General features: G+C 50.9%; 1 protein-coding gene across 1 annotated transcript; it reads right to left on the bottom strand.

Annotated features, from left to right (window-relative positions):
* Positions 1-1,030: 1,030 nt before the first annotated feature.
* On the bottom strand, positions 1,031-24,479 carry Znf385c (zinc finger protein 385C). Its single transcript, XM_051176982.1, has 8 exons — positions 24,224-24,479; positions 9,273-9,421; positions 6,682-6,792; positions 4,793-4,958; positions 2,736-3,032; positions 2,132-2,328; positions 1,803-1,913; positions 1,031-1,332 (listed from the first exon to the last, which is right to left on the bottom strand). Exons 1-8 carry the CDS (start codon positions 24,477-24,479, stop codon positions 1,096-1,098), a joined length of 1,524 nt encoding a protein of 507 aa, XP_051032939.1. The 3' UTR covers positions 1,031-1,095.
* Positions 24,480-24,855: the final 376 nt, after the last annotated feature.

A 24,855-nucleotide genomic window follows, 5' to 3' on the forward strand; every position in this document is an offset into this window, starting at 1 on the left:
GTTTCCCTCCCCCGCCCCTTTTCTTATTCTATTGGAAATACCTTTCCAAAAAAAAAGATACAAGTAGATACTGGCAAAGTCCCATATTGAGTGGGGAGTGACCCTGGCTTTGGCTTTGGCAACATGGAAGTGGATTTGATGACCTATAGGACTGTGTATCAGCCCTGGGCTCCCCAGTTGGAGAGACTGGACCCCAGTCTGGAGTGGAGAGTCTCTAGGCTGAGGGACACTCAGAGCCCCCCCCCACCTTAGAGTTGTGGGGTTTAACCGGAAAGGACAGCTGTGATAAGACAGGTCACTTCTGCTAAAGGCAGGGTCAGGCAGAGTGGTACACCTTTACCCTCATCACTCAGGGAGGAGAGGCAGGTGGATCTGTTGAGTTTGCCAGCCTGGTCTACATCATTCCAGACCAGCCAGGGCTACACAGTCAGGTCCAGCACACCTTCTAGCATCACCCCTACAGAGATGGAACTTCCCCCAAGCCAGCCTCACTTTCACAGTACTTTGAAGGACTTTGGGGACCTCTTATTTTTATGGTTCTCTGTTATACCCCATGGTTGACTTCTGGTTTTTGTTTTTTGTTTGGGTTTGTTTGGGTTTTTTTTTTTTGTTTTGTTTTGTTTTGTTTTGAGACAGTATCTACAGTATCTAATTTATGGCCCAAACTGAACTCATGATCCAGATGCACCACCACACCTGGCTACCCCATGGTAAGCCTGGCTGATGGGTTCCAGCCCACATCAGTGTGAGATCCCTAGCTCCAGTGGTTTCAGAGGGTGCTAGGACATGGCAGGAGAGTTGGCTTCTAAGTCTCTGGTTGGGGTGGGGGTGTGAGAGCACCATGTGGCTGGGGCTGTGATTTTGCATAGATCTTTGGGATTCGGGAGCCATAGATGCAGGGCAGCCCAGGACTGGCCCGGGAAAGGAGGGTAGTGATGGTCCTCAGACCCAGGTGACTGGAAAAACCCCAGTCTGAGTGAAGAGCAGTTCCCCCTGGTTGTGTGGGAACTGCTCACACAGGGGCAAAAGATAGTCTCTGGGATGTGGAGACAAGTGCTTGCCAGAAAGAGATAGGATGTGGCCAGCCTGGGGCCACTAATAGGGAGCAAAAAGGATGGGTCCTGCAGCAGGACGGACAGCTCCTGCTGGAGTACGGAACAGAGCTGGGCCCAGGACAGGAGCTGGGAAGAGGGTAGCAGCTGCTGTTGCAGCAGGCCGGAGGGCCAGGGGCCCGGGCAGGGCACAGATGGCAGCAGCTGTGGTGGGCAGAGGACTGGGCAGGAAGCGGGCTGCCAGTGTCTTGGTGAGTTGCTTCTGCAAGGCCAATTTAGACTACAAAAAACAGAGAGAAATGGATAGGGTCTCCGATACCAGAGAAGCCCACCCCCTCCCTGGTCTACATCCAGGAGCTTTTTTGCCTCAGGGACGTGACTGTTAGAGAGTGCCAAGTCTAACAACCTCCTTCCCGCCCCCAAACAGCCATTCCAGAGGGCTTGTTGTGCCACCTGTCTTCCTGCCCAGCAGATGGGCAACCTGAGAACAGGCAGAGCCAGGACACTGGGCGGGGTGGGAGGAGATGGTCCCTAGAATAAGCACATCCACCCCTGGATTTTGCCCCTCATATTATGACCATAGCCCACCCCACCCACCAGAAATTCCTCTGGGCATAGCCCAACCCCAACCCTAACCCTGTCCCTGCCCAGGCAGCTGCAGAACCAGCACCTTCCTGCCACACCCCAAGTCTTTTAGCTGGCCCTTCCTCCTACTCTTCCCCCAGTAGACTGTTGCCTAGAGGCAGGTACCTTGAGGACACTCACAGCCAGTGCTGCCTGTTTCTGCAGTTTGCTGTGCTGGCTGGAGGGCTTGGGGGGCTTCCCAGCTAGGCGGTCTTTGTGCCTCCGGCTGCTCATATGCTAACAGACAAACAGAATGGAGTGAGATGAGGAAGATTACCAAAATTATTCTGTTGCCCAGACTATCTTAGACTTCCTCTACCTGCAGATTTTACATTCAGCACACATGATGGGTTCTCAGGATGGGGCAGCCCTAGGCAGCCACACCCATCCATCAGTGGGCATCAACCCTTCCTCCCTTGCTCTGATGCCTACCCAACCCCGGCCCCTTCTCCTACCTGCTTGAGTTGGGTCTCTGAATTGACCTGGAGCTGACAGAGGGCACAATGGTAAGGAGGGTTAGGTCCCTGCCGGCCTCCACGATTTCCTATCACTCTCTTTGTCTTGTGTCCAGACCCTCCCCGGGACACAGGATGTCCCCTGGCCCTTCGGGGAGCCCCTTGATGACCTTCCACCATCCATCGGTGCTTAGCTCCTGGAAAGAAAGAAGACAGTCTGTCGGTACAGAAGGGAGGCCACTGCACCAAACTAGGTTAGCTGGCTGCCCCTTGCAAACCTTGCTCTGCACACACACAGCTCCCCAGCCATGTGGGCTTCCCTTCCCAGCATCTCTGGCTTGTCTCTGGCTTCCTGTGGACATCCCTCATGGAAGAAGGTCTTATAGGCTTCTGGGTTAAAGTCCCTTCCTTTTGTTTTGATCCAAGGGGAATGGAAGAGGGTACTCCTCCTTAGCAACCTTCAGTTCTGGTTGCTGAGACTTCTCTTCCCGATGCCCCCTCCCTTAGGACCAAGAGGAGGACCCAGAAATGCCTGCATAGTAACAGTGGGTAGGGTTCCTCTGTCACCCAGCCATGGGTGACATGGATCCTGGGAAACACTGACCTGTGTTGTGAGCCTGAAGCTGCGAGGCCGAGTTTACCGTCACTTTACATGTAGGGCAGTAGAGGCGCCCCTTTTCACTCCTGCCTTCCCCATTGACTCTGCTTCCCACAGCCACTTCTGCTGGCTCAGGCCCTTGGGCTTCTGGGCCAGGATCCGGGGAGCAGGGTGGGCAGGAAGAGGAAGAAGAGGAAGAGGAAGCAGCAGCATCCGAGAGGTCTGAGTGTGCTGGCTCTCTGGTTGGTGTGTCTGGGGTCGGTGATAGCTGAAGTGAAGGGCCGAGAGGAGGGGATGCAAGATCTGCAAGGAGATGGGACACACAGGGAGATTCTAGCCCCTGAGGCTCAGCAGTGATGGTGGAGATAGAAAGGGAGGGTGGCCAGCTTCCTGATGAAAGGAAAGCTAGCACTGAATCCTAGGCTCACCTTCCCACCAACTCTCTAGGCAAACTTGGACCTCAGTTTCCTATATAAAAGTCATAATTCTGGAAGGAGCAGAATGCCCTGACGTTCTTGCACCTCAGTATTAACTAAGCAGAAGTCACCAGATGTGCTAGAATGCTTATAAACTATTAATTCATAATAGCATAACACTGGAAATAGCACCAAACAGGAGAATGGTGGTGTCTCCATGCACTATAGTAACACACAGCACACAGCGTGAAAAGCAAAAACTACTACATGTAAACTCATGCACATAATGAATACTGGCAAGTTATTTTTGTTGCTGTTTGTTTTTGTTTTTGTTTTGTTGGTCAGGTGTAAGGTGTACGGTTTTTCTTCCCGCCGCCTGGTCTTGTCCTGCAGCCGCGCCAGCCCCAAATAATGCACAGAGACTCTGTATTTGATACTATGCTGTTGGCCAGTTACTAGTTTCTTATCGGCTAGCTCTGTCTCAATTATTAACCCATTTCTATGTATTTCCACGTGGTCTTCTTACCGGGGAAAGGGGCCAGCGTCTCGTCTCCCCAGTCTCTCCATCTTGACTCCCTCCTTACTACTTCCTCTTTCCTCCTTGTCTCCTAGTCTTACTTTCCTATTGGCCAACAGTGCTTTATTCATTAACCAGTATGAGAAACATATACAGAACGACATCTCCCATCAGTCGGGGTCTCGTGTATCTCACTCATTATGTAGCTGAGGGTGCCTCTACCTCCTGAGTGCTGTGATCATGGGTTTGTACCACTATGCCTGGTTTTGTGTTGGTGCTGGGATCAAACTCAGGATTTCTCATGTGGTATGTACATTCTCTACCCACTGAGCTACAACAGCCAGCCCCCTGTCTTCCATTTTCTGAGACAGGATCTTATGGAACCCAGGCTGGCCTTGGATTCAATGCAGAGCTCAGGCAGACCCGGAAGTCTTCATTCTCCTTCCTTGGTCTATAAGGAGTGTAGAGGGCAGCGGTGCCCAGTAGCTGAGAGCTGGGTTTCTCCCTCTGGCCCCCAGGAAATAAAAGCAAACATACCCATTGTAGACCACGGACCTCTGGATTGTGGGGAAAATATGTTTCTACTGCTTCAGCCACCTACTTCATAGCCATTTGTTCTGCCAGGCATAGTGAACTAACACAGGTAGTAGTTGGGAAGGATCTCGCTCAGGCTTGACAGGCAGCATGTTACCTGATCCAGATTGAGTCTGAGAAGTCAGTGAACAGTAGGAGCCTGCCCATACATAGAGTAATTTCCTAGCAAGGAAGATAGTGAAGGGCTAGAGAGATGGCTCAGCAGTTAAGAGTATTTGCAGCTCTTGCAGCGGATAGAGTTCGATCCCTAGCACCCACACAAAGCCCCTCAAAACCACTTGTACTCCAGCTCCAGGGGATCTTACTTCCTCTTTTGTCCTCTGTGTTCCATGGGCACCCATACATACTGACACACACACACACACACACACACACACACACACACACACATACACACATGCACACAACACAGCACAACAGCAACAACAAAGATAACCCAAGTTTTACAAAAGAAAAAAGAAAGATGGTGAAGAGCAGATTCACTTAAGCCATGTCAGAAGCCAGCCCTGATGCGGAGACTTGAGTTCAGGGCTGACCTTTGCTCTGCGGGCTTCCAGGACCTCCACTGGCTGCATCTGAGGCCGAAGATGCCACTGTCCCATTTGGGGTCAGGTTTCGAGGCCTCTGCTTGCTCTTGGCAGCTTCGACCGCCTTGAGTTTTCTGGCATGTCTGTGGCCCTTGTAATGAGCTTCAGCCTGGTTCTGGAAAAGGGAGGGGAGGTCAGATGCCTCGTCCAGGAGTGAGGTCGAGCAGAGGGACAGGCCAGAGGGGTACAGGTTTAAAGGGGTGCAAGGCATGGGCACAAGAGGTGAAGTCAATGACACCATCATTACCACATGCATCTGGTCCTGAGGTTACAGAATGTGACCTCGCAAGTGCTCCAGCACAGGCAGCCTCTGCCTTCAGAGCCAAACTTAGCCATTTATAAACTATGCTTCTTCAGGTACCTCACTGAATTTCCTCGTGTGTGTGTGCGTGTGTGTGTGTGTGTATGTGTATGTGTGTGTGTGTGTAATGCTCTCCACTAGATCACATCTCCAGCCCTGTTTGATTTTACTGTGTGTTTCCAGATCTAGAAGGGTTGATCTCAGGGACATTCACCAAGTGATTCCCTTAGCAGAAATGGACTACTTGTTGTGTGGTCTGGGCTGGCTTTAAACTCACACTCCTCCTACCTCAGCCTCCCAAGTGCTGGCATCACACGTGTGCACCACTGTGCCCAGATTTAAGCTTTGTGATTGCCCAGGTTAAATAAATGGGATATGAATTATAAATCAGTTTACAAAGGAGAGGCTCCTGAATGTTAAGGGATACACATATGGAAAGCAAAGCAGGACTCACATTTTGGGTTTATGTGCTCCAAAAAACATTCATTCTATTCATTTTTTAAAAAAAAATAGAGCCATTTGCAGTTGGCCCAGCCATTCTGTGAGGGCCTAGGTATGGAGACATGCTCCTTCCAGCAATTTTCTTTGCATACTTTTTGTGCAATGATATGACCTAAGCATCGGGAGAGAACATCACAGCTGGGCTATCAGCACCCTCTCAACTTCACTAGGAGTCTCTACTTGTGGTTTCTCAACTCATTTCCCAAAGGTGGGAAAGATAAGCCTTCACAGCCCTTCCTGACCTCTCCAGGTACAATCCACAATGGTTTTGACATCTAACACAAACCCCACAGTAAAGGTCCTCCTCTCCCAGGATAGGCTGCAGTAGAAGTGTTCAGACCTCAGGGTCAGCCAGACTGGGCTCAAATCCTAGCAATGCTATTTCCCAGCTGTGTCCACAGGCAAACTATTTATCCTGTTATCTGAGACAGTGTCCTACCCAGAAAAGTGGAGATGGTAATTGTGCCTCTCTATCTCTCACAGATGCATCATGGGAGTCCATTAAGATGATGAAGTGTAGTCGTGCACACCTTTAATACCAGTATTAGGGAGGTAGAGGCAGACAGATCTCTGTGAGCTTGAGGCTAGCCTGGTCTACATAGTGAGTTCCAGGACAGCTAGAGCTACATAGTGAGACTCTGTCTCAACAACAACAAAATTCACTGGAGCCGGGCATGGTGGTCCACATCTTTCATAGCAGCTCTAGGGAGGCAGTGGCAGGTGGATCTCTGTGAGTTTGAGACCAACCTAGTTCCTGTAGCAAGTTCCACCCCCACCCCACCCCACTCCATCCCCAAAAAGATACTGGGGTGAATATATGCTGTAAACCTCTCAGGTCAAGACCAGGGGCTCACTCACACTATGGCCTCTGGGACATCCAAAATATAGGTGTGAAGCAGAGAGGAGGAAAATGGCATCCCAATATGGTACATGTGGGTGGGAGGGGTATGAGAAGGGGAGCAGATGATGGGGTGTCAGAGCACAGCCAAAAGAGGCCCAGCTCCCTCCCACCCCCATTCCCATGACTCCCCCTCACCGCTGAGTTGAACCTCAGGTGACAGATGTTACAGGAGATGAATAGCTTCTTCTTCAGAGGAGAGGGGACCCCAAATGTGTGGCTGATGACGGCTTTCTGGACTGGGTCCATCTGTGAGAGGGAATGATAGGGCTTAGTTCCTCCTGCATACTCCGGAGAGGTACAGTTCCAAACGAGCTCAGCCTTCCAGCCCTCCCCTGTCCTGTGGCTGTAACCCAGACAAGGGCACATCCTGGCAGACCTGATCTTCCTGGCCACAAGGGGATGGCCAGGGTGACCTGACTCTGGCAGGATCACCTTGGCATCTCTTGCTGCCCTTCTGGTCTTAGTTCTTGGTTTTTGGATTCTCTTTTTGAAACAGCACAGTATCGGGACAAAGAGTTGGGCTCAGACTACAACAGGGAAGAGACAAATATTCTTTTGGTGGGATTTCCTTTTTCCCAACCCAACTTTTGTGTCTGGACCTGCTGGTGAAGGCAAGAAGCCCTGCTACATCAGCTCTGCCACTGTCCCAGAGTCTGATGTCTGCTAAGGACGGTGAAAGCCATGGCCAGGGAGGTGGGTGGCCAACCAGGATAGCACAGAGGCCTTAGTGCGTCCCCCCCCCAAGTAGCAGGATTGTCCCTCTAGGATATGAACTTGAGTGTTTTCTTTTTTGAGGCAAGGTCTAATCTAGCTCAGGCTGGCTTTGGATGCCCTGTCTTCTTACCTCTGCTTCCAAGTGTTGAATTATAGGTATGTAACATCAGGCAATTTCCTTTCTTCCTTCCTTCCTTTCTTTCTTTTTTTTCCTTTTTCTTTTGAGATAGAGTCTCAATTAGTCTAAGCTGGTCTCGATCTCACTTTATAGCTAAGGATTATATAATTCATATCCCATTTAACCTGGACAGTCACAAAGCTTAAATTGTAGTCCCTCCTGCCTCTACCTCCCAAGTGCTGGGATTAAAGGCATGTGCCATCACATCTGAGTGCTGAGACTCAAACCCAGAGCTTTGAGTAAGTGAGGCAAGCACTCTGCCAGCTGAGCTATATTCCAAGTCACTTCAACATTTTCCCTATTGTCTTTCCTCAGGGGACTCAATGTTTTGATCGTTTGTTTGTTTTAATAGAGTCTCACTTCATAGTTCAGGCTGGCCTTTAACACACACTCCTTCTGCCTTCCTCTGCAGAACAGCAGGGCCACCGTGCTGTACTTAAGGGGTCCAGGCTGTTGGATTCAAACCAGAAGTTGTCTGGTTTAGTCAAAAGGAACTTTCCAAACCTTCCCATGGGAAGAAACCAGAGGCAGAGAAGAGAGCACGCTATAGTGACTGCCAGGTAGAGCAGATCCAGTATCAGGACCTTAAAGGGAGGTTCGGCACTGGGCCAATAGCGGCGTCACCTGCCTTTGAGAGACTATGCCTTTGAGCAGTGAACACATCTGTAAACGACAGTGGGGGCTGAAGCCCTGCCCAAATGTCTCATACTCCTCAGGACTCGTGTTCAACCCTGGAGGTGACAAAAGGGAGGGAGACTCCTATAGGTTAATGGGAGGAGGGCATGGGACATAGTCCCCTGAGGATGGAGTGGAGTTCACCCATGATTTCATTTGATTTTCAGAATTAAAAGGGGTACTGTCCCTCACACCTCATGGAGTACTCCAACATTGTTCCTACATCCGACACACACAAATGAGTGCACGCACACACACACCACAACCGAGTACATGCACATGATACAGAAATACACAGCCACCAAGCACATAAGGTTAGAAATACAGACTCGCAAGCAGAAACATACTCTCAAACACACAGATACTATACAACCATGGATGGACTCTCAGTCACCTAAAACACATACATACCCAGCACATAGGAGAAGGCACGATGATGACATCCAAATCTCTCAGATCCCATGCATACATATTACATACAATTGTCTAGGTACACACACAAAAGTCTTCACCAACAATACACACATTCACATCCGCCCATAACACATAGACCTCCAGTGATACAAGTTCCAATGCAAAGACATAATTCAAGGTCTGGAGTGACGACTCAACGGTTAAAAGCACTTGCTGGGCAATCATGAAGACTGGAGTTCAGATCCCAACACCCACACAACCAACCAGGTGCCCTAGCAAGTCTGGAACCTCAGCTCCAATAGGGATAGAGGCAGGACAATTGCTAAGTCTTGCTGGTTTCCAGCCTTGCTGAGAAAGCAGGAGCTCCAGGTTTAGGGAAAGATCACAGAGGACATGTCCGGCTTCTGCACATGCACAGGCATGTGCACCCACACATGTGAACATATAGTCACTCAAACACATAACTAAATAAAGAAATAATAAAATAAAATAATCTTTAACCCCAAATCAAAGACACAACCCAAGTGCACACAGACACACCTGGACCATCCAAAAATAAATAAATAAAAGTCATCTCTGGGCAGTTGTAGTGGTGGGGTGGGAATGACATCATCTTCATCTCTAGCCAGGAGACACCTAGGTTCTGGGTCTCTATTTGGTAGCACCTACGGTCAGGTCAGCTGAGTCACCTTCTCTGCCCACCCCCACGCTGGCATATGCCCCCACCCTCCTGCCCAGCCCATACCGTGCTGAAGTTGGGGAAGAGGCTGAGTGGGGTGGTGCCATTGAAGTGGAAGGCGAGCAAGTGCTTGAAGTCCAGCGGGGTTTGCAGAGGCCGGGCTGGCAGGGTCAGGGAGGCCAGCAGGGGGCTGGGGGCGCTGGAGGCTGGGCCTGCTGCAGGAGGAAGAAGGGCAGGGTCTGAAATGAGGAGCCAGAGGGCTCTGCCCCGCCTCTGCTGCCAGAAGGAAAGGCTGTAGTATACAGCCAGGCCAGGAAGTCCCGGCTCCCTTTTTATAACTGCAGCTGATCCCAGTTGCAGAAGCAGAGTCGGGGGGGGGGTCTACAGCTCAAGTCTCCTAGGCAGAAGAGTGACCCTCTCTCACAGACAGGGTCAGCACAGTGACCCAAAAAGACACCCAAAGGGAGTTCAGCTGAGAGAGGGTCAGAGGAGTCAGGGCTGACATACACATAACCATGGTGACAGCATGATGTGCTGTCTTCCCACTTTATCCCAAAGCACCAAACCAGGGAGTGTAGGGAAAGGCCAGCTCCCTTTCCTGTCACTAACTGTCCCCTCTCTCACTTCAGGTTCCACACCACTCACAGAAGGAATGAAAAAACGAAACAAAACAAAACCCACAGCATGGGGCTGGAGAGCAGGCATAGTGGTAAAGGGCACAGGTCATTCTTCTACAGGACCTAGGTTTTATTCTCAGGACCCACAAGGCAGCTCACAACTGTAACTTCAGTTCTAGTAGACCCAATAGCTGCTTCTGACCTCTGCAGATATCGGACACACACATGGTGCCCATACATATATGCAGCAAAAGCGTTTATTCATACATATAAAATAAGTCTAAAAACCCTCACAAAATTAAAAAGAAAGAAAGGAACCTACAGCATTTCAAGGTTTGGGTCTCCAGTTCTGGTGAGAGCCCAAACCAGTCCTCAGGACACCTAGGAACAACATTGTGGTTTTGCAGTCTTTGGTCTTAATAGTGTAAAGCAAAGGCAGGAAAGGGCTGGGAACCAACAAACCAGATTTTAAGGAAGGGAAGAAAAAAAGAAACATATCAGTCCAGGTTATTGGAGACTTTCTTGGGTCCTGAAATTGTAAAACCAGAAGTCCTTTTCAATTCTTGGGCGTTAACCCTCTGAAACATAAGATGGGTTTATTTAGCATCTGTAGATGTATGTCTATAAAAAGTCACGTACAGAAAAGCCTGCAGCAGCAGATGGAAGGGGGAGAGAGGGAGGGAGAACACCACTATCTCCCTGGAATCATTGTGTGCTTGACCTATTAGTTTGTGCACAGATAACACTGTGCTGTGGGTCAGAAACAAGCATTGGCATCTGGTTTACAATCTCTTCGGAAAAGAGATACTGCAAAGCATGGGTCAAGAAAATTCTCAGGGATAACCTTCTTCACTTCTGTTCCCCCAGTTCAGAAAGCCCAACCTTCTTCCCTCCAACCAAAACCCGAGGGGAGGGTCCCACAGAGGAAAAGCAAACTCTGAAAGGTCAGAAGGGACCAGAACTGTCCAGAACCTAGCTAGCACCTCTACCAGTTGCCCTGGTTCCCTTTTCTTCTTAGCCCAAGGGTCTATGAAAGGACAGCAAGCCAGTAGGTCAGCTTGAGTGTAGTATGGTTAATAGTGTGTCTGAGCTCCCTTCAATTTCCACTGCTGCCGGCTAAGGAGAGGGGAGGCTGTCCCCAGGTGAAGTGCCACCCCAGGAGTCCCTCCCCTATCTGCTTTCTAAGAACTCCATGGCCAGTGCAAAGTCAAACTCTTGCAGCCTGGGGACGAGCCACCATGATCTTCAGCACGTGGTCGCCATGGCCTGCCTGGGACCTGCTTTGTCCCCACCACCGCAGCTTGTGGCTGCGGCCCACTTTGTCCAGCAGCACCGCACAGGCAACACCAATGCTAGGGCGCTTAAGTCAGGAAATAGCTCGAGCAGCTAGGAATGCACACACAAGCTTGCCTGGTGACAGGGCCAGCAGGCAGAGGCGCCCGAGGATGGCCACCATGCGCTTGAAGAACTCAAAGTCGCCCAGTGCGCTGGTGCTCCAGTGCCTCGCAGCAATAACTACATAGCACCCTCGCTGTGTGTTCCTCCCTGCGCTGTGTGTTCCTCCCCGCATAGCGCGGGAGATCGAAGATCCTCACCAATGCGGCCACCGAATCCAGTGAGGGCATTCGGAGGATACCCCCTAGTCCATGGAGTCCAGGAAAACTTCCTGGAGGGGCTCCAAGCTTTGCAGCAAAGCTTCTGAGTAGCCCAGCAGCTCCACACCACAGTAGGTGCAGCGGTCATCACCCGAGTTGGGTGCTAGCTCCAGCAGGAAGCCCTGGAGATGCGCCCCGGGAGGCTGCGCTGAGCAGCAAAACTAAAGCAGTCATCACTACCGGCTACAAGTCCAGGTTTGGCTCTTTGTTCTGCAGGACAAGGCCAAGCTTCTACACCAGGGTAGAGGGTGTAAAGCAGTGGATGAAGGCTTTGAAGATGAACTGGAAACTGATGCCGACAGAGGCCAGGACAGGACAGTGGCTCCCAACGTGTGCACCAAGCAAGGCCAGCTCTAAACCACTATTTCTACAACAGACAATGCGAAGGACCGATATACTATTACCGAAATACTGCCGAGTCAGTAGCTGCAAGGTTCAAGGCTTCACAGAGCTCAGGGACCATGTGGGAATGGGGTCATGCAGACAGAATAAGGCATCTAATATGCTCTCATATTCACCCAGATGTCAGAACCTGAGCAGAGGGCAAGAGGCTCTGAGCCTCAGGTTAACTCTCCCCAATAGGTCACTGGGAGTCTTGAACTGAGCCAGGCCAGTTTGGGTACAGATATGCCAAAAACTTGTAGGCTATCCAGGAGTTGGCAAGCGATAGATAGCCTCATCTTCTTGTAGCTCCACACTGCCTAAGAAAGCGGTAGCAGGCTGGCCATCACATGAGGACACCGAAGTGGCAAACAGAGACAGAGTACGGGACTCTGCCCAATCCCTGGTCTCTTCTAATACTAGCCCCACATCTGGGAATGCCTTTAGGTGCTGACAGTGTGCAAGACACTGGCAATGATACACCTGGGATAGCCACGAAGAAAAAAAGGAAGGGCAGAGTTAGGCTTGCCCTCCAGGCTGGCGGTGGTGGGTGGTGTTGATAGGGGTGGGCAGGAGGGCAATGCAGGGTTGCTGGAAGACCATAGCTTGGAGCCAGACAGACTCTTTGCCACTTAACCCGGGAAGTCACTTTACCTGTGTGATCTTCAGTTTCCTCAGCTCTAATACCCGCCTGCCTGCCTGCATCTCCCTAAAAGGCTACCACGAGTTAGTTATACATGTAAATCTTTGTTGTTGCATTTATGGATGTAAAGTGATCTACAAACCATGAAAAATGCTAGGAAGGGTGATTGTTGTTGCTCTGTTTTTCTGGTGCTCTTCTCTGCAGTCTTGCCCCAATCTGCTCTATTCATGCAGGGGCGGGGCTCTCCCTTTAGTTGGGGCTCACTAACAGGTATATGTTCTAGCAATTCTGGTCATCTCAAGGGTCCCAGGTGCTGTTTGTCTCTGCAGCATGAATCCAACCCTCCACTCCAGGATTCACGCAGCTGAATCTAGGCAGAGATGTAAGGTTCACAACTCTAAGGACCACATGGGTGGTTTATAGCTTGAAGGAGGGCCAGGGATAAAAGTGGTCTGGAAGCAGGAAGACTTTCTTTTCCAGATCTTTACCATCTCTGAACTTTTTTTTTTTTTTTTTTTTAATGTATCCAGGCTGGCCTCAAGTTCACTGCATGGCTAAAGATAACCTTTAACTTCTTTTTTGTTTGTTTGTTTGTTTATTTTGTTTTTGTTTTTGTTTTGTTTGTTTGTTTTTTTTTTTTTTTTTTTTTTTTTTTTGTGAGACAGGGTTTCTCTGTATAGCTTTGGAGTTTGTCCCGGAACTAGCTTTGTAGACCAGGCTGACCTTGATCCACCTGCCTCTACCTCCCAAGTGCTGGGATTAAAGGCCTGTGCTACCACACCTAGCTGTGTTTTTAAAATGGAAACTAAATTGAGTTTTTCAAAAGTGTGGTGAAAACTCATCAAACCCAACAATAAATCAATCAGGGCTCCAGATCACCGATTTACAGCCTCTGGCCCAGGGACTGAGAGGTGTGGCTGTGTTCACCGGGTGATAGGGACAGGTCTGGGTTCTTCACTGTTGTCGTCAAGGTGACGGATCCAATGCCAGGCATGCAGGCAGGCAGCCCTTAGACTTAGAGGAGGTATGAATGAAGTGTGTTGGTTCCTACCCAGGGCCCTGGCATACTGGCGCTTTTCCCAGATGGCTCAGTGCCTCCCTCCCCCTTAGCCCTCCCCTTACCTCTGGCTGCCACCCACCTGCATGTCCCTTACCCTCCTGGGGCTGTAGTATTCATCATGCCCAGCAGTGCCTGACACAGGCTGGACCTCTGCAGCTCAAGCAGGGCAGAACATGGAGCTATCAAGCACATCCTCTTTAGCCATGTAGTACACAGTGGTCAGCACAGCACGGTCTGCCTCCACCTTGATGGCCCTGGAGGTGGGAGTGTTTGTCAGGCTGTGGTAGGTCCCTTCACCCTCAGCAGGGCCTTCCAGAGTGGGCTGACCCTGGTTGACTGCCAGAACCTGGTGGGAAGCTCCTGAGGTGACATGACACAGCAGGGCATGCTGTTGGAAATGTCGCTGCCCAGTGTGATGGCATTCCCAGCTTTGCCATGCATGAACATCAGCTTCTGCTCGCAGCAGAGACAGTGGAGACTGAGCCAGGCCCTGGGTTAAGACCCTACATGACTCCCCAGAGAGACCAAGATTATTACTATCTGTGTGTGGGGAAGCTGAGACACTGGATTAAGTCACTCCCCAAGGTTTCTCAAGCAGCCAGCAGCCTTGCTACAGTCAGAACACCCATCTTCCTGCTGCCATAGGCCACACTGCAAATGGTAGGCTGCATCGCCTCTCATCCCAACAGCTCCGCCTAGGCCAGGCCTGGTGCTTACCCTCTTGCGCTGGTCCCTGAAGGAGCCCCTGATTCTGCACTGTTCTACAGTCAGAGAACAGCCAGCCCAGCCGATCCAGCTGCAGGACTCCCTTGTTTTTGCCTCTTCAGTGGGGCCTCACTTACTACTTGCCAAGAGCCAAGACTTCCCCATCCTCTGAACATTTCTGTTCTTAGTACTCCTGTCTGCCCAGCCACTTCCAGAAAGACTGTTCCATAAAGCTGCTGAAGTAGTTACTGTGTTCTGTCTCTCTATCTCTCTCTCCATCTCTGTCTCTATCTCGAGATTGAACCCAGGACCCCAAACACTCTAGGCACCCTCATCCCCCCTCCCCCATAACTTTCCTCTGAGCCTAGAATTCCCATTCTTCTCTCCTTGATCAGACCCCCACACACTCCTTGAGATGATCTCAGACACCCCAGTCTGCTACCCCAAACCCCACAGCTGGGCTGGCATCTGGCCTCCTGTCTGAGGAAATTCCCTATATGCGGGAGTCCTCTGTGTGTCTGCAGCAACTGAATGTCCTTCCCCAGGGAGCCTCACCATGTCCCATCTCTGCCCCTGCCTGTCCCTTCAGCCCACCCCGGACATGTTTCTGGTTCTGTTGCCTCACACCACTTCCCTCCCTGTTTTCCTTTCCTGCTGCATGTTCCCCAAGGGCAGGAAAGACAACCAGTTTCTCTTTTCTTTTTCTCTCTTTGAGACAGGGTCTCACATGTGGACCAAGCTGGCCTCAAGCATGCTACAAAAAAGGATGACCTTGAACTACTTATCCTCCTTCCTCTAGTCCCTGATTACAGCTGTGTCCACTACATCCAACTCTGTGCATGCTGGACCAGGATTCCCTGCATGTTAGGCACGCATGCTACAGGCTGAGTCACATCGCTAGGTCAATAACTTCTTTCTTTATGTGTGAACCCTGGATAGGGCAATAGTACCTGGCGTCTAAACATGTATCACAAAATCTGGAGAAAGAATTTGAAAGAGCAATCTGAGTGTGTGTGTGTGTGTGTGTGTGTGTGTGTGTGTGTGTGTGGTGTGCCTGTGTATGTGTAGCAGCAGATGGACCTTTTGCACCTGCTAAGGGGTTAAAATAACTTCCTCCCTCATCTTTTCCTTCCAATAGCCTGCCATTCCAACATTTTATCCTGCCCACCACCCAAAAGATGGGAGAATGGGAGACAAATGACCAAGATCAGGTGACAGATCCTACCTATATTTCTAGAGCCCGACTGTCCCACCCCTCCTGCAGCACGGTAAAAGAAGTACAGTAAAATAAAAACACTAAGATGTTTTCAACAGAAGACTGTACTGTGGAACCTGGGAAGATGAAGGTCATATTCGTCACTGTTCCAGACAGCAATCTTTAGACCCTTGGGGGTGTTTCATTGGAATTAAGGAGCAGGACAACAGGCATCTTATGGAATAACATCACCCTGACTGATACCCAACAGAGAGGGCCCAAGGAAACCACAGGCACCCACACAGACAGTGCTAGATAGATGCCAGGCACATATGCATCTCCCCATGGTAAAACCAAGTCTAATGTCTAGTACGTGATGCTCATGCAGTGACACACAGATGTCCTCAGGAGCCCAGTGTGAGCCTGCATGAACACACAGATGAGCATAATCAACAGATCAGTGGACACAGACCCTTACAGATGTCTCTGGGTCACTGGAAACCATCAGCATGAGCTGAGCAGCACATGTCAAAGAAAGATGCAGACACACCGAGATCGATACCCAGGACAAGTGCATGCACACACCTCCTTACAGAAACCAGATGCCTCTGACTAATAACCATACGACCAAACAGTTCCCATTTCCTCTCACTTCACTCTAAGCCACAAGCCACTGGGCATAGGTAGAGACCTCCCAGAGGCACGCATACGTGCACACGCTTGTGCATATAAAATAACAATGGCATTTCTGTCATAGACAAAATAAAAACTCAGAGGGAGGGCCTCATGAAATCCTACAACTTCCTTGGGGTCTACAAGCAGTTAGTGCTTCCTAGGGGAGGGAGAGGCATTTTCTTCAGGGGCATAGCCATGGGCAAGGCACCCACAGTTCTGTAAAAGAACCTCTCCTATAAGCATGCTCCAGCAAGCAACCTTAATGAAACTCACCAAGAAAGAAAAGAGCAGCAAAACATGGAAGTAGAAGGGAGGTTATTTGGGAAGAGGGGATCAGCGGGGGCAGACAAGAGATGGAGGGGTAGGGGGTCGGGGCGATGACGGGGAAAGAACCCACACACAGCATATTGCAAGTATGAAAATGTCACAATGAAACCCATTAGTATGCAATAAATAACATGCCAATAATCTTTTTAATCTGCAAAGAATTCAGAGGAAGGACCAAAGGTGGGGTGGGGGTGGAGACTGAACTGCCCAACACTTGCCCACTCCACTCCCCAGTGGGATCCTAGGTGTGGCCAAGGTTCCCCCTCACACTCATCAGAACCTCTCTCTCACTTTTGGGATTCTGGAGTGTGCTAATGCTTCAGACCCTGTCCAAGCTAGAGGAACTCCAAAACCCATAGCTAGAAAGCTCCGTTATGCCCCCTTAGACCCACTGCCTCCAGACCCTTGTCCCCGGAAGAAGTTTCCAGAAACCTTTGAAACCTGCCTCCCTCAAAAAATGCCTTGCAAGCCAGGTGTAGTGGTTTGAAGCCGCCCTAGGCTACAGAGTAAGTTCAAAAGCAGCCTGGGCGACAGCAAGAGTTTGTGGGAGCTGGGTAGGCAGTGGGGGAGATGGACAAAAGCAAAGGCCATGTAAGACCCTGTGTGGGGAGGTAAGTAGGGGGTAGAGACACAGGTAAAGCACGGTGTAAGGGGGCATAGGGGTGCTGGTACTGTCTCTCTCAGCTAGGAGCTTTCTGGCCCTCTCTTGTCTTCTCTGTCTCTCTCCAAGAGGAGGCAACAGCTCTTCAGCCACATCCAATGCCTCTCTTCCCTTGGCCCTCAGAAGAGGTAAAGGTAAGATTTCCTACAAGGAATCTGTAGCTCAGGTTCTCTGCACACATTTACCCAGATGTACAGCACCCTTGAGTCCTCAGGCCACACTCTCCATCTGTCCCTCCTTTATCCTTTGTCCTCAGTCACGATCCAGGCTAGACAGGACTGGGGAAGGTAGAAGTCAGAAGACAGGTCTACTGACTTTGGATCCCCAGCAGACAACCTCTGGGGGCCAACAGTAGCAAGGGAAGGGTAGGGTGGGGTGGGGGGAGGTGAGCATCCTTTTCCTGGAAGCCTCTGAGCCTGGTCCCCACTCCCCAGCTCAGGAGACCTCAGCACTCACCCGAGAGCATTGTCAGCCTTTGGAGACACCACAGGGCAGAGCGAAGAGCAGAAGCAAATGAAATCCAGCAAGAGTGACAGAGGGGAGGGGGGCGTGAGGGACAGGAGGGGAGGGCTTGAGGGAGGGACTCCCAGTTAGGCTGTAAAGTCCTCTTCCCCTTTGCCAGAAAAGGAGCGCTGCTCCCAGATTTCTGTGTCCCAACCGTGGGGAGCAGAGTGCTGGGCTGGGCTGCGAGGGTGTGGGGGAACGGGAAGCCAGGGACAGAGGAAAGGGCAGAGTGCTCCTACTCACCCCCCTCCTGTGCCCCAGGGTCCCTGCCTGGTGCCTCTGGTGCTGAAATCAAGGGCTGACTTTGTCCACAGAACCCTGCAGGGTCAGAGGTACTACTCCCCTGCCTCACCCCTGCACTCCTGAACTGCCGGAAGGCTGCCCTGCTCCTGGACCTGCCGAAGCCCCTCTTCAGGCCAGTTCTTCCTCTCCGGGCCAACACCTTACATTTACCTGCATTTAGTGAAGGGGAAACGGGCTCAGAGAAGTGTCCCAGAGGGTTGCCACTGAGGTAGGGAGGGAGCCCAGGTTAGCCCCTTAGATCTGTTACCTCTGCAACGCCAGGAAGGAAGTGGAGAGTAGTCTGCCAGGTCAGCTAGGACTCCTGACTCCTGGCCGGGGTTCCCACCCCTTCTCTGCGGCTACTCTTCCTCCCCCTCCAGCTGCTGACAGCCGGCTCTCTACTCATCTGAGCACCTGGTGGCTTCCTGTGAGCAGTGGGGGGGGGGGGGGGGCGCGGTAAGGGTTGAGGGTGAGGGTGTTGGGAAAGTGGAGACAGCCAGGCCATAGCTGGGATCCAGTCTCAAATTCCAGACCCTGTCTGTACCCAGTGCTGGGGGGCGCAGGCATCCATTCGGCATCCTGTCTCCTTCAAGACAATGACCAGATGAAAGCTAGTAATCTCAGGGCAGCCAATGCCTGCCCCACAAAGCAAGCTTAGGGAAGAACTGACCTCCACTGCCTTTTGTTAGGAAGGGACTCTGAGGGGAAGAAGCTGTTTGTGTGGGGTAAGAAAAGAAACTCAAGCCCAGAGTTAATGAACCCATCCAGACACACAGAAGTTCTTCTTTCTTCCAGGCAGAGATCTAAGCTAAGCCCCTAATTCTCTACCCAGACAGCCTTGCCTCTCTGGGTGGCCAGGGTGGGTGGGGTGGGTGGGCAGATCTCACCTAGGGGAAGAGGATGTTTTGGCTGTAGGACATTTCTGTCACCTGTCACCAAAGAGGATGCAGTAGGAGCCACTGGCTGGGCTCAGTGGTGGTGGAGGGGAGGGGGGATGGCTATTTCTCTTAAGTTTGCACCTGAAGGCCTCAGGATGATGGTGCTGGAGATGGGGGTGGGGAGGGTGGTACCCTCATTGAGAAGGAATCTGCAACCCAGAGAGATGGGAGGGACGGGCATGGGGGGGCTTCCGGAGCCTCCTGGGGGGACTGAAATTAATCCATCTGTGGGTAAGGAGCTCATCAAGCCAGTGATGCACATCTTTGGTTTCCAGGGCTCAGGATATAGCCAGAGGCTTCAAAGATCAAAGTTGGAGAGGAGAACGGGTTGGGGGAGCTCTGGGGTGTTGGGAGGGTTGGGGGAGCATGGAAGATTCTACTCTGACTGCCACAACTACAGTCATCTTTGTCTTAATCTGACCAGTCTCTGTTTACCTGTCCCTCCCAGTGTCTATCTTACATTCTCCCTCCAGGGTTCCTCTGGCCACTTCAGAAAGCCAGAGCTTAAGGCATTTCTGAAGTCCCTGTTCCTTCAGGTTTCTGTTACAGCGTACACGGTGGATGATGAGGGAAAAGGCCTGGGCTCATTCTAAATTAGACAGTGCCATTAACTCTTTCCAGGGAGGAAGTGGCTGGCTTTAGGAAGTTACCCTTATTTAGCCATCTAGAGGGGCAGGAGATGGATGGTGGTTTTCCTTCCTTTCTCCCACCCTCCTTCCTTCCTTCCTTCCTTCCTTCCTTTCTTTTTATTTTTTATTTTTTTAAATTTTTTATTGTTTATTTTATTTTTTTTATATTTCTTTCTTTTATTTATTTATTTTGAGACAAGGTCTCACTATGGAGTCCTCCCTAGCTGACCTACACCAGGCTGGCCTTGAACTCACAGAGAGATCCACCTGCCTCTACCTCCTGGGTGCTGGAATTAAAGGTGTGTGTGACCACCATGCTGGGCCTGGTTCCCACTTTAAGTTGGGGAAACACAGACCAGAGGTGTGGCCTGAGATCATGAGCACCTAGATAATCATTTTGCTGAACCTACTTTCTCAGGCCAACCCCCTTCCCCATTCTCTCTCTCTCTCTCTCTCTCTCTCTCTCTCTCTCTCTCTCTCTCTCTCCCTGTCTCCCTTTCTCTCTCTATCTCTCTCAACAAGGTTTTACTATACAGCCCTGGCTAGCCTGAAACCCTCTATCTACAAGCCTTGAACTCTTGGTAACCCTCTTATCCTTGCCTCCCAAGTATGGGATAACAGACATATGCCACCATGACCAGCTCGACTTCTCTTCGTGTATTGGCTGCTTTCTTCAGGCAGGTAGGAGTGTGAGATAGGATCAAGAGTCAGACAATTGGATCAAAACCCAGCTAGCTGGCTTTGGGTATGTTGTTCTCTCTGAGCCCCCATAATCCCATGTATAGAGAGAGTGTGCTGAGCATCCATCCGAGCATCCATCCTCTGGGTTGGGATTAGGGGCTGTCTGCTGGGTATCTACCTGCTTTGTGAACAGTTTGGCTCTACAGTAATGCTCTATAAGGCAGTGGAAGGCCACAGCTCCTCACTGGACAGCACCAATATTCAGACTGAAGCCAGGAAGTTGAGCCTACACCTTTGCATCTGCAGATGCATTCATTCAAGTGGTTTAGGGTGGTGTCTGTGTGTGGTGAGTAGGGTCACTGGCCTCAGACTCACTGCTGGAGGTTCCTGGTGCCCACATCTCTGTCCCTTGAGAACAGTGTAAGGGAGTAAAGGATAGCCCAAGACACATTCCTACAGACTGAAAGGGCTTCCTGGGCGGCAGACAGGTGATGGGGGCAGATATGGAGCCTTGGGGAGTAGCAAGAGATGGAGATGTGTAACCCAGGTTTGGTTGTGAGACCTAAGAAAGGAGGCCTCTGACCTGAGCCAGGGAGGAAGCTTGAGGAGGGAAAGGCCACGCCCACCTCTATAGCTCCTCCTACACACCACCTCAGGAAGGAGAGCAGGAGCATTTCCTGGCTTCACTGCCTGTGACTGCCTGTCACTAGGGAAGCCTCTAGCCCCCAGAAGACCTTAATCAAAGTGACAGCTGTGGCTATAAGAGACAAGGACCTCGGGTCTCCTTGGGTGGTGAGGGCCAAGGAAGTTAGCAGCTTGTTGAGGGTTCCTTGAATACCGCCCCCACTCCCAGCTTCTCTGAACTAGGTGGGGACCTCTCCATTTGCTTAGGGAGCTCCAGGAGCCCCAGTCTGGTCCCATACCAGGCTGGAACCAGTTTTCAGCGGGACTCAAAATCCTATGGCTTTTCTTCTCCCCCCTGACTTGCACTTTGGGCATACCTAAGGCCATGGCCCAGTGAAGGCCCAGAACTAACCACCAGAGCTTCCAAATAACAGGGCTACTAGAAATCCGAGACCTCAGCCCTGGCCCTAAGCACAGCTGTCATTCCCTTGTACTCCCAAGTTGCTGGTCATACCTCTTAGAATGGCCAATGGGAAGGTCTGGTACCATATCTGCCTCCCTGCCCCGTGTAAGTGCTCAGAGGTAGGCACCAAGCATCCCTCTGAGGTTATCTCAGCATCTTGCATTAGGCCTGCCTAGGGCCTCTGATTTCTTGACACATCCTGGGTACATGGTAACTTAATTGACCTAAAATTTAACAGTCTGGAGTGGAGAGCATTTCTTGGTGACTGACCCCTAATTTGGTGATCACCCAAACTAACCCCACCAACACTGACTCTCCTCCCCTTTTGGAACCTCTTTCTAAGAACTGAACTGCCCTACTCTCCCCCTCCACAAGAGTCTGCCTAGCTGAAGTCACCCATGCTTCACCCCTTCCCCTTGGTCCCTAAAGCCCATCAGTCACCAAGCCTTGATGTTTCTCCTACACAAAAGCCTACAGAAACTGTTTTCCTACTCGATCTTTCTTTACCGTGTATCTATAAGTTTCACTCTTGTCCTTTGCTGGGGACATCTGAAACAGTCACTACTCCGGCCCACGATGCTGCCACGAAGCCCATAGCCTCTGAAACAAAGGCCAAAGCTAACCTGCAGGAAGATCCCTGCAGGGGTTACTAGCTTACCTCAAGCAAGCTCAGCCCATACCCTGCACAAGGCTCCACACTGGCCACTGTGCAGCAAGGCCAGGAGCTTCTGGTACCTATTCCAGCTCTAGCTGTGGTTCTGCCCATGCCCTTTCTCCTCCAGGAGCCAACATCAGTACCATGGCTCTTGAGCCTCCCTGAGGTCCCACATCAGCTCACTCACTGTTGCCTTCTCTGGTGTCTTCCCCCCAACCCTTTTCTTTTTTCCCTCTGGTACCCAGAGATTGGACTCAGAGCCTCATGCAGGCTAGGCAAGAGGTCTAAACTATATCCCCACGCTTCGTTACTTTTAATATGGAAACAGGATCTCACTAAGTTGCCCAGCATCTTTGAGCTCCCTCTCTAGTGTAAGTTAGCCTTGAACTTGAGATCCTCTTGCCTCTGCCTTTCAAATACTGGGATTACTGGCCTGTGTCAAAAGGCTTGGCTTTCTCCAGGATTCCCTTCACACACACCATACATACATACACACACCACACACCATACATACATACACACACCACACACCATACATACATACACACACCACACACACCACACACACACCACACACACCACAAACACACCATACACAATACACACCACAAACACACATACCATACACACACACACTACATACACACACCACACACACACACCATACTCACACACCACAAACACACCATACACACACACAACACACACCATAACACACACCACAAACACACACACACCACACACACATACCACACACACACATATCACACACACCACACATACAACACCACACACACATACCACACACACACCACACACACACACACACCTACCTCTACAAGGCCTAGTACTACCTGAGAATAAATTCATCTTTATGTAGAGTAATTTATACAGCTCTTTTTTTTTTTTTCAGATTTGAAACTTTAAAAATGTGAGCCCCCTTCCCCGAAGCTGGGTGGTGATGGCTCACACCTTTAATCCCAGACTAAGGAAGCAGAGGCAGGCAGATCTCTGAGTTCAAATCCAGCCTGGTCTACAAAGCTAGTTCCAGGACAGCCAGAGCTACACAGAGAAAGCTTTGTCTTGAACAACAACAAAAAAATGAGCTCCCTGAACAGCAGCTTGAACCTCCATAGATAAATAAACATATTTGATGAATAAATATTTGATGACTAAATGCGTGACTTTTTAAAAGATAATCTTGCTATGTAATCCAGACTGGCCTTGGATTTACAGCCATCCAGCCTCAGCGTCCTGATTACCAGCATGCACCACCCACCCAGCTGAAATTAATGACCTTTGAACCTCAGTTCTACATGCTCCAGAAATATGGAACCACCAAATTGTTCAGTCACAGGCTTGAGAGTCCAATTCTAAGTGCCTGCTTGGAGGAGTTAGCCCCCACTACCACAGTCTTCCTGTCGCTTGCTGTGGATACCACCTCTGTCTGAAATGCCCCTCAGTCTCTTCCTCCCAGGCCTTTGTGCCCCTGGGGGCGTCTCAACTCCCATCATGCTAAGGGGGCACTGCATAAATGTCACACAACAATTAGGAGCTCTCAAAGTTCAAGGTAGCCTCTGGCGAAACCACCCAGCTGGGCTGCAAGGTGAGTTTCTCCAAGTCACAGCTAGGATCTGGGGTACCAATGCTCCCTACCTCTCCCTCCTAGGCCTGTGTGTAGATCTGTCTTCCCTGCCAGCCTGCAGCTCATGACCCCCATGTGCCTGTCAGCAGGCATCACCCTCACGGAAGCATTCACCCATCTCCCCCAGAACACTGCCTGGCAGCCAGCTGCCCCTCCAGCATTGGCAGCTAAACTCCTACAAAGTCACCCCTGCCAGGGAGAGGCAGAAATCCTGGCTGGGAGTCCAGCTGCTATGGGAAGAGCAGCTCCTGTTGTTCCTCGGTTGGAGTGCTGTGCACTGTGCTGATCCCGGCCAGAAAAGCAGTTTGGAACACCCTGAAGATGAGGCTGGAAGACTGTTCCTGCCGGGATGCTCCAAGCTGGAGAAATGTTATGAATGTCCTAACCACCCACAGGCAGAGCTCCTAGCACTGAAGAGACCTCAAGAGGACACTTCAAGACTCTCACATCCCAAGAGATCCCATAGAAAGCTGCAGAAGCAGAGCAAAACTTTCAACTTTCTTTAGTTTTGCGGTGGAGCACTGCGTGCTTGCATGCTGGGTAGGCACCATGCTACTGAGCTACAACCCCAGCTCTATAAATGAATAAAACCTGACAGTATCAGGGATCTGTCCCTTAAAGGGACCCAGACCCAGCTTATAGAAGGGGTGCCAAGCTCAGTGCCACTCCACACTGACCTGGCCCTGTGGCGGTCTTGCCCAGGCTAAGCTGGCGAAGCCTCCGCTGGTGGGCGCGTCCCCCGCAGTGCACCTGGGCCTGGGCAGCAGAGTTCAGCTGGATGTTGCAGACATCGCAGAGTGTGTAGGAAGGTTGCTTCTTCTCCCGCTTAGGCTTCGATGATTCTGATTCTGGAGAGTGAGGGGGGCACTCAGATGCTGCCGCTGTGGGGTGCTCCTTCTCACCTGAGGGGGATGGGCTCAGTGGCCGCTTCATACCTGAGCAGATAGAGAGAGCCAGACAAGTATGGGATGGCTGAGTGTTTGTGAATACATAGAGCAGGAGATGCTTGAGATCTAGAGACGCTGGTGGGTGTTCCAGGTGACCCATGCCTGACTTCCAAAGACACCCCTCAGCCAAAATGTCAAGAGAAAACGTGATGGGTGGTCTGTTTTAGGCACAGTAGCATTAAAATGGCCCTACACCGGGAGGTTGGTGGCACACAGGGTCTCAGGGACTGAGAACAAATCTCAGAGAAGATGAGGGGGGTCTTGGAGACAAAATGGCACTGGACAAACAGCAGCAAACTGGCAGAGTCATGTTTTGGGAAGCCATTGTCCTGTTCTCAGCCTCGAGGCGGGGACTGACAATC

This window comes from Phodopus roborovskii, unplaced genomic scaffold (assembly GCF_943737965.1).
Source record: "Phodopus roborovskii unplaced genomic scaffold, PHOROB, whole genome shotgun sequence".
NCBI lineage: Eukaryota > Metazoa > Chordata > Mammalia > Rodentia > Cricetidae > Phodopus > Phodopus roborovskii.

Excerpts from the sequence above, each read along its gene's own strand:
- Znf385c (XM_051176982.1), bottom strand. The coding sequence starts at position 24,479 with ATGAAGCGGCCACTGAGCCCATCCCCCTCAGGTGAGAAGGAGCACCCC. Across the intron at positions 9,422-24,223 it reads CAAGACCGCCACAGGGCCAG|CAGGCCCAGCCTCCAGCGCC; the intron begins GTCAGTGTGGAG and ends TTCCTCCTGCAG. Across the intron at positions 2,329-2,735 it reads GCTTCAGGCTCACAACACAG|GAGCTAAGCACCGATGGATG; the intron begins GTCAGTGTTTCC and ends CTTTCTTTCCAG.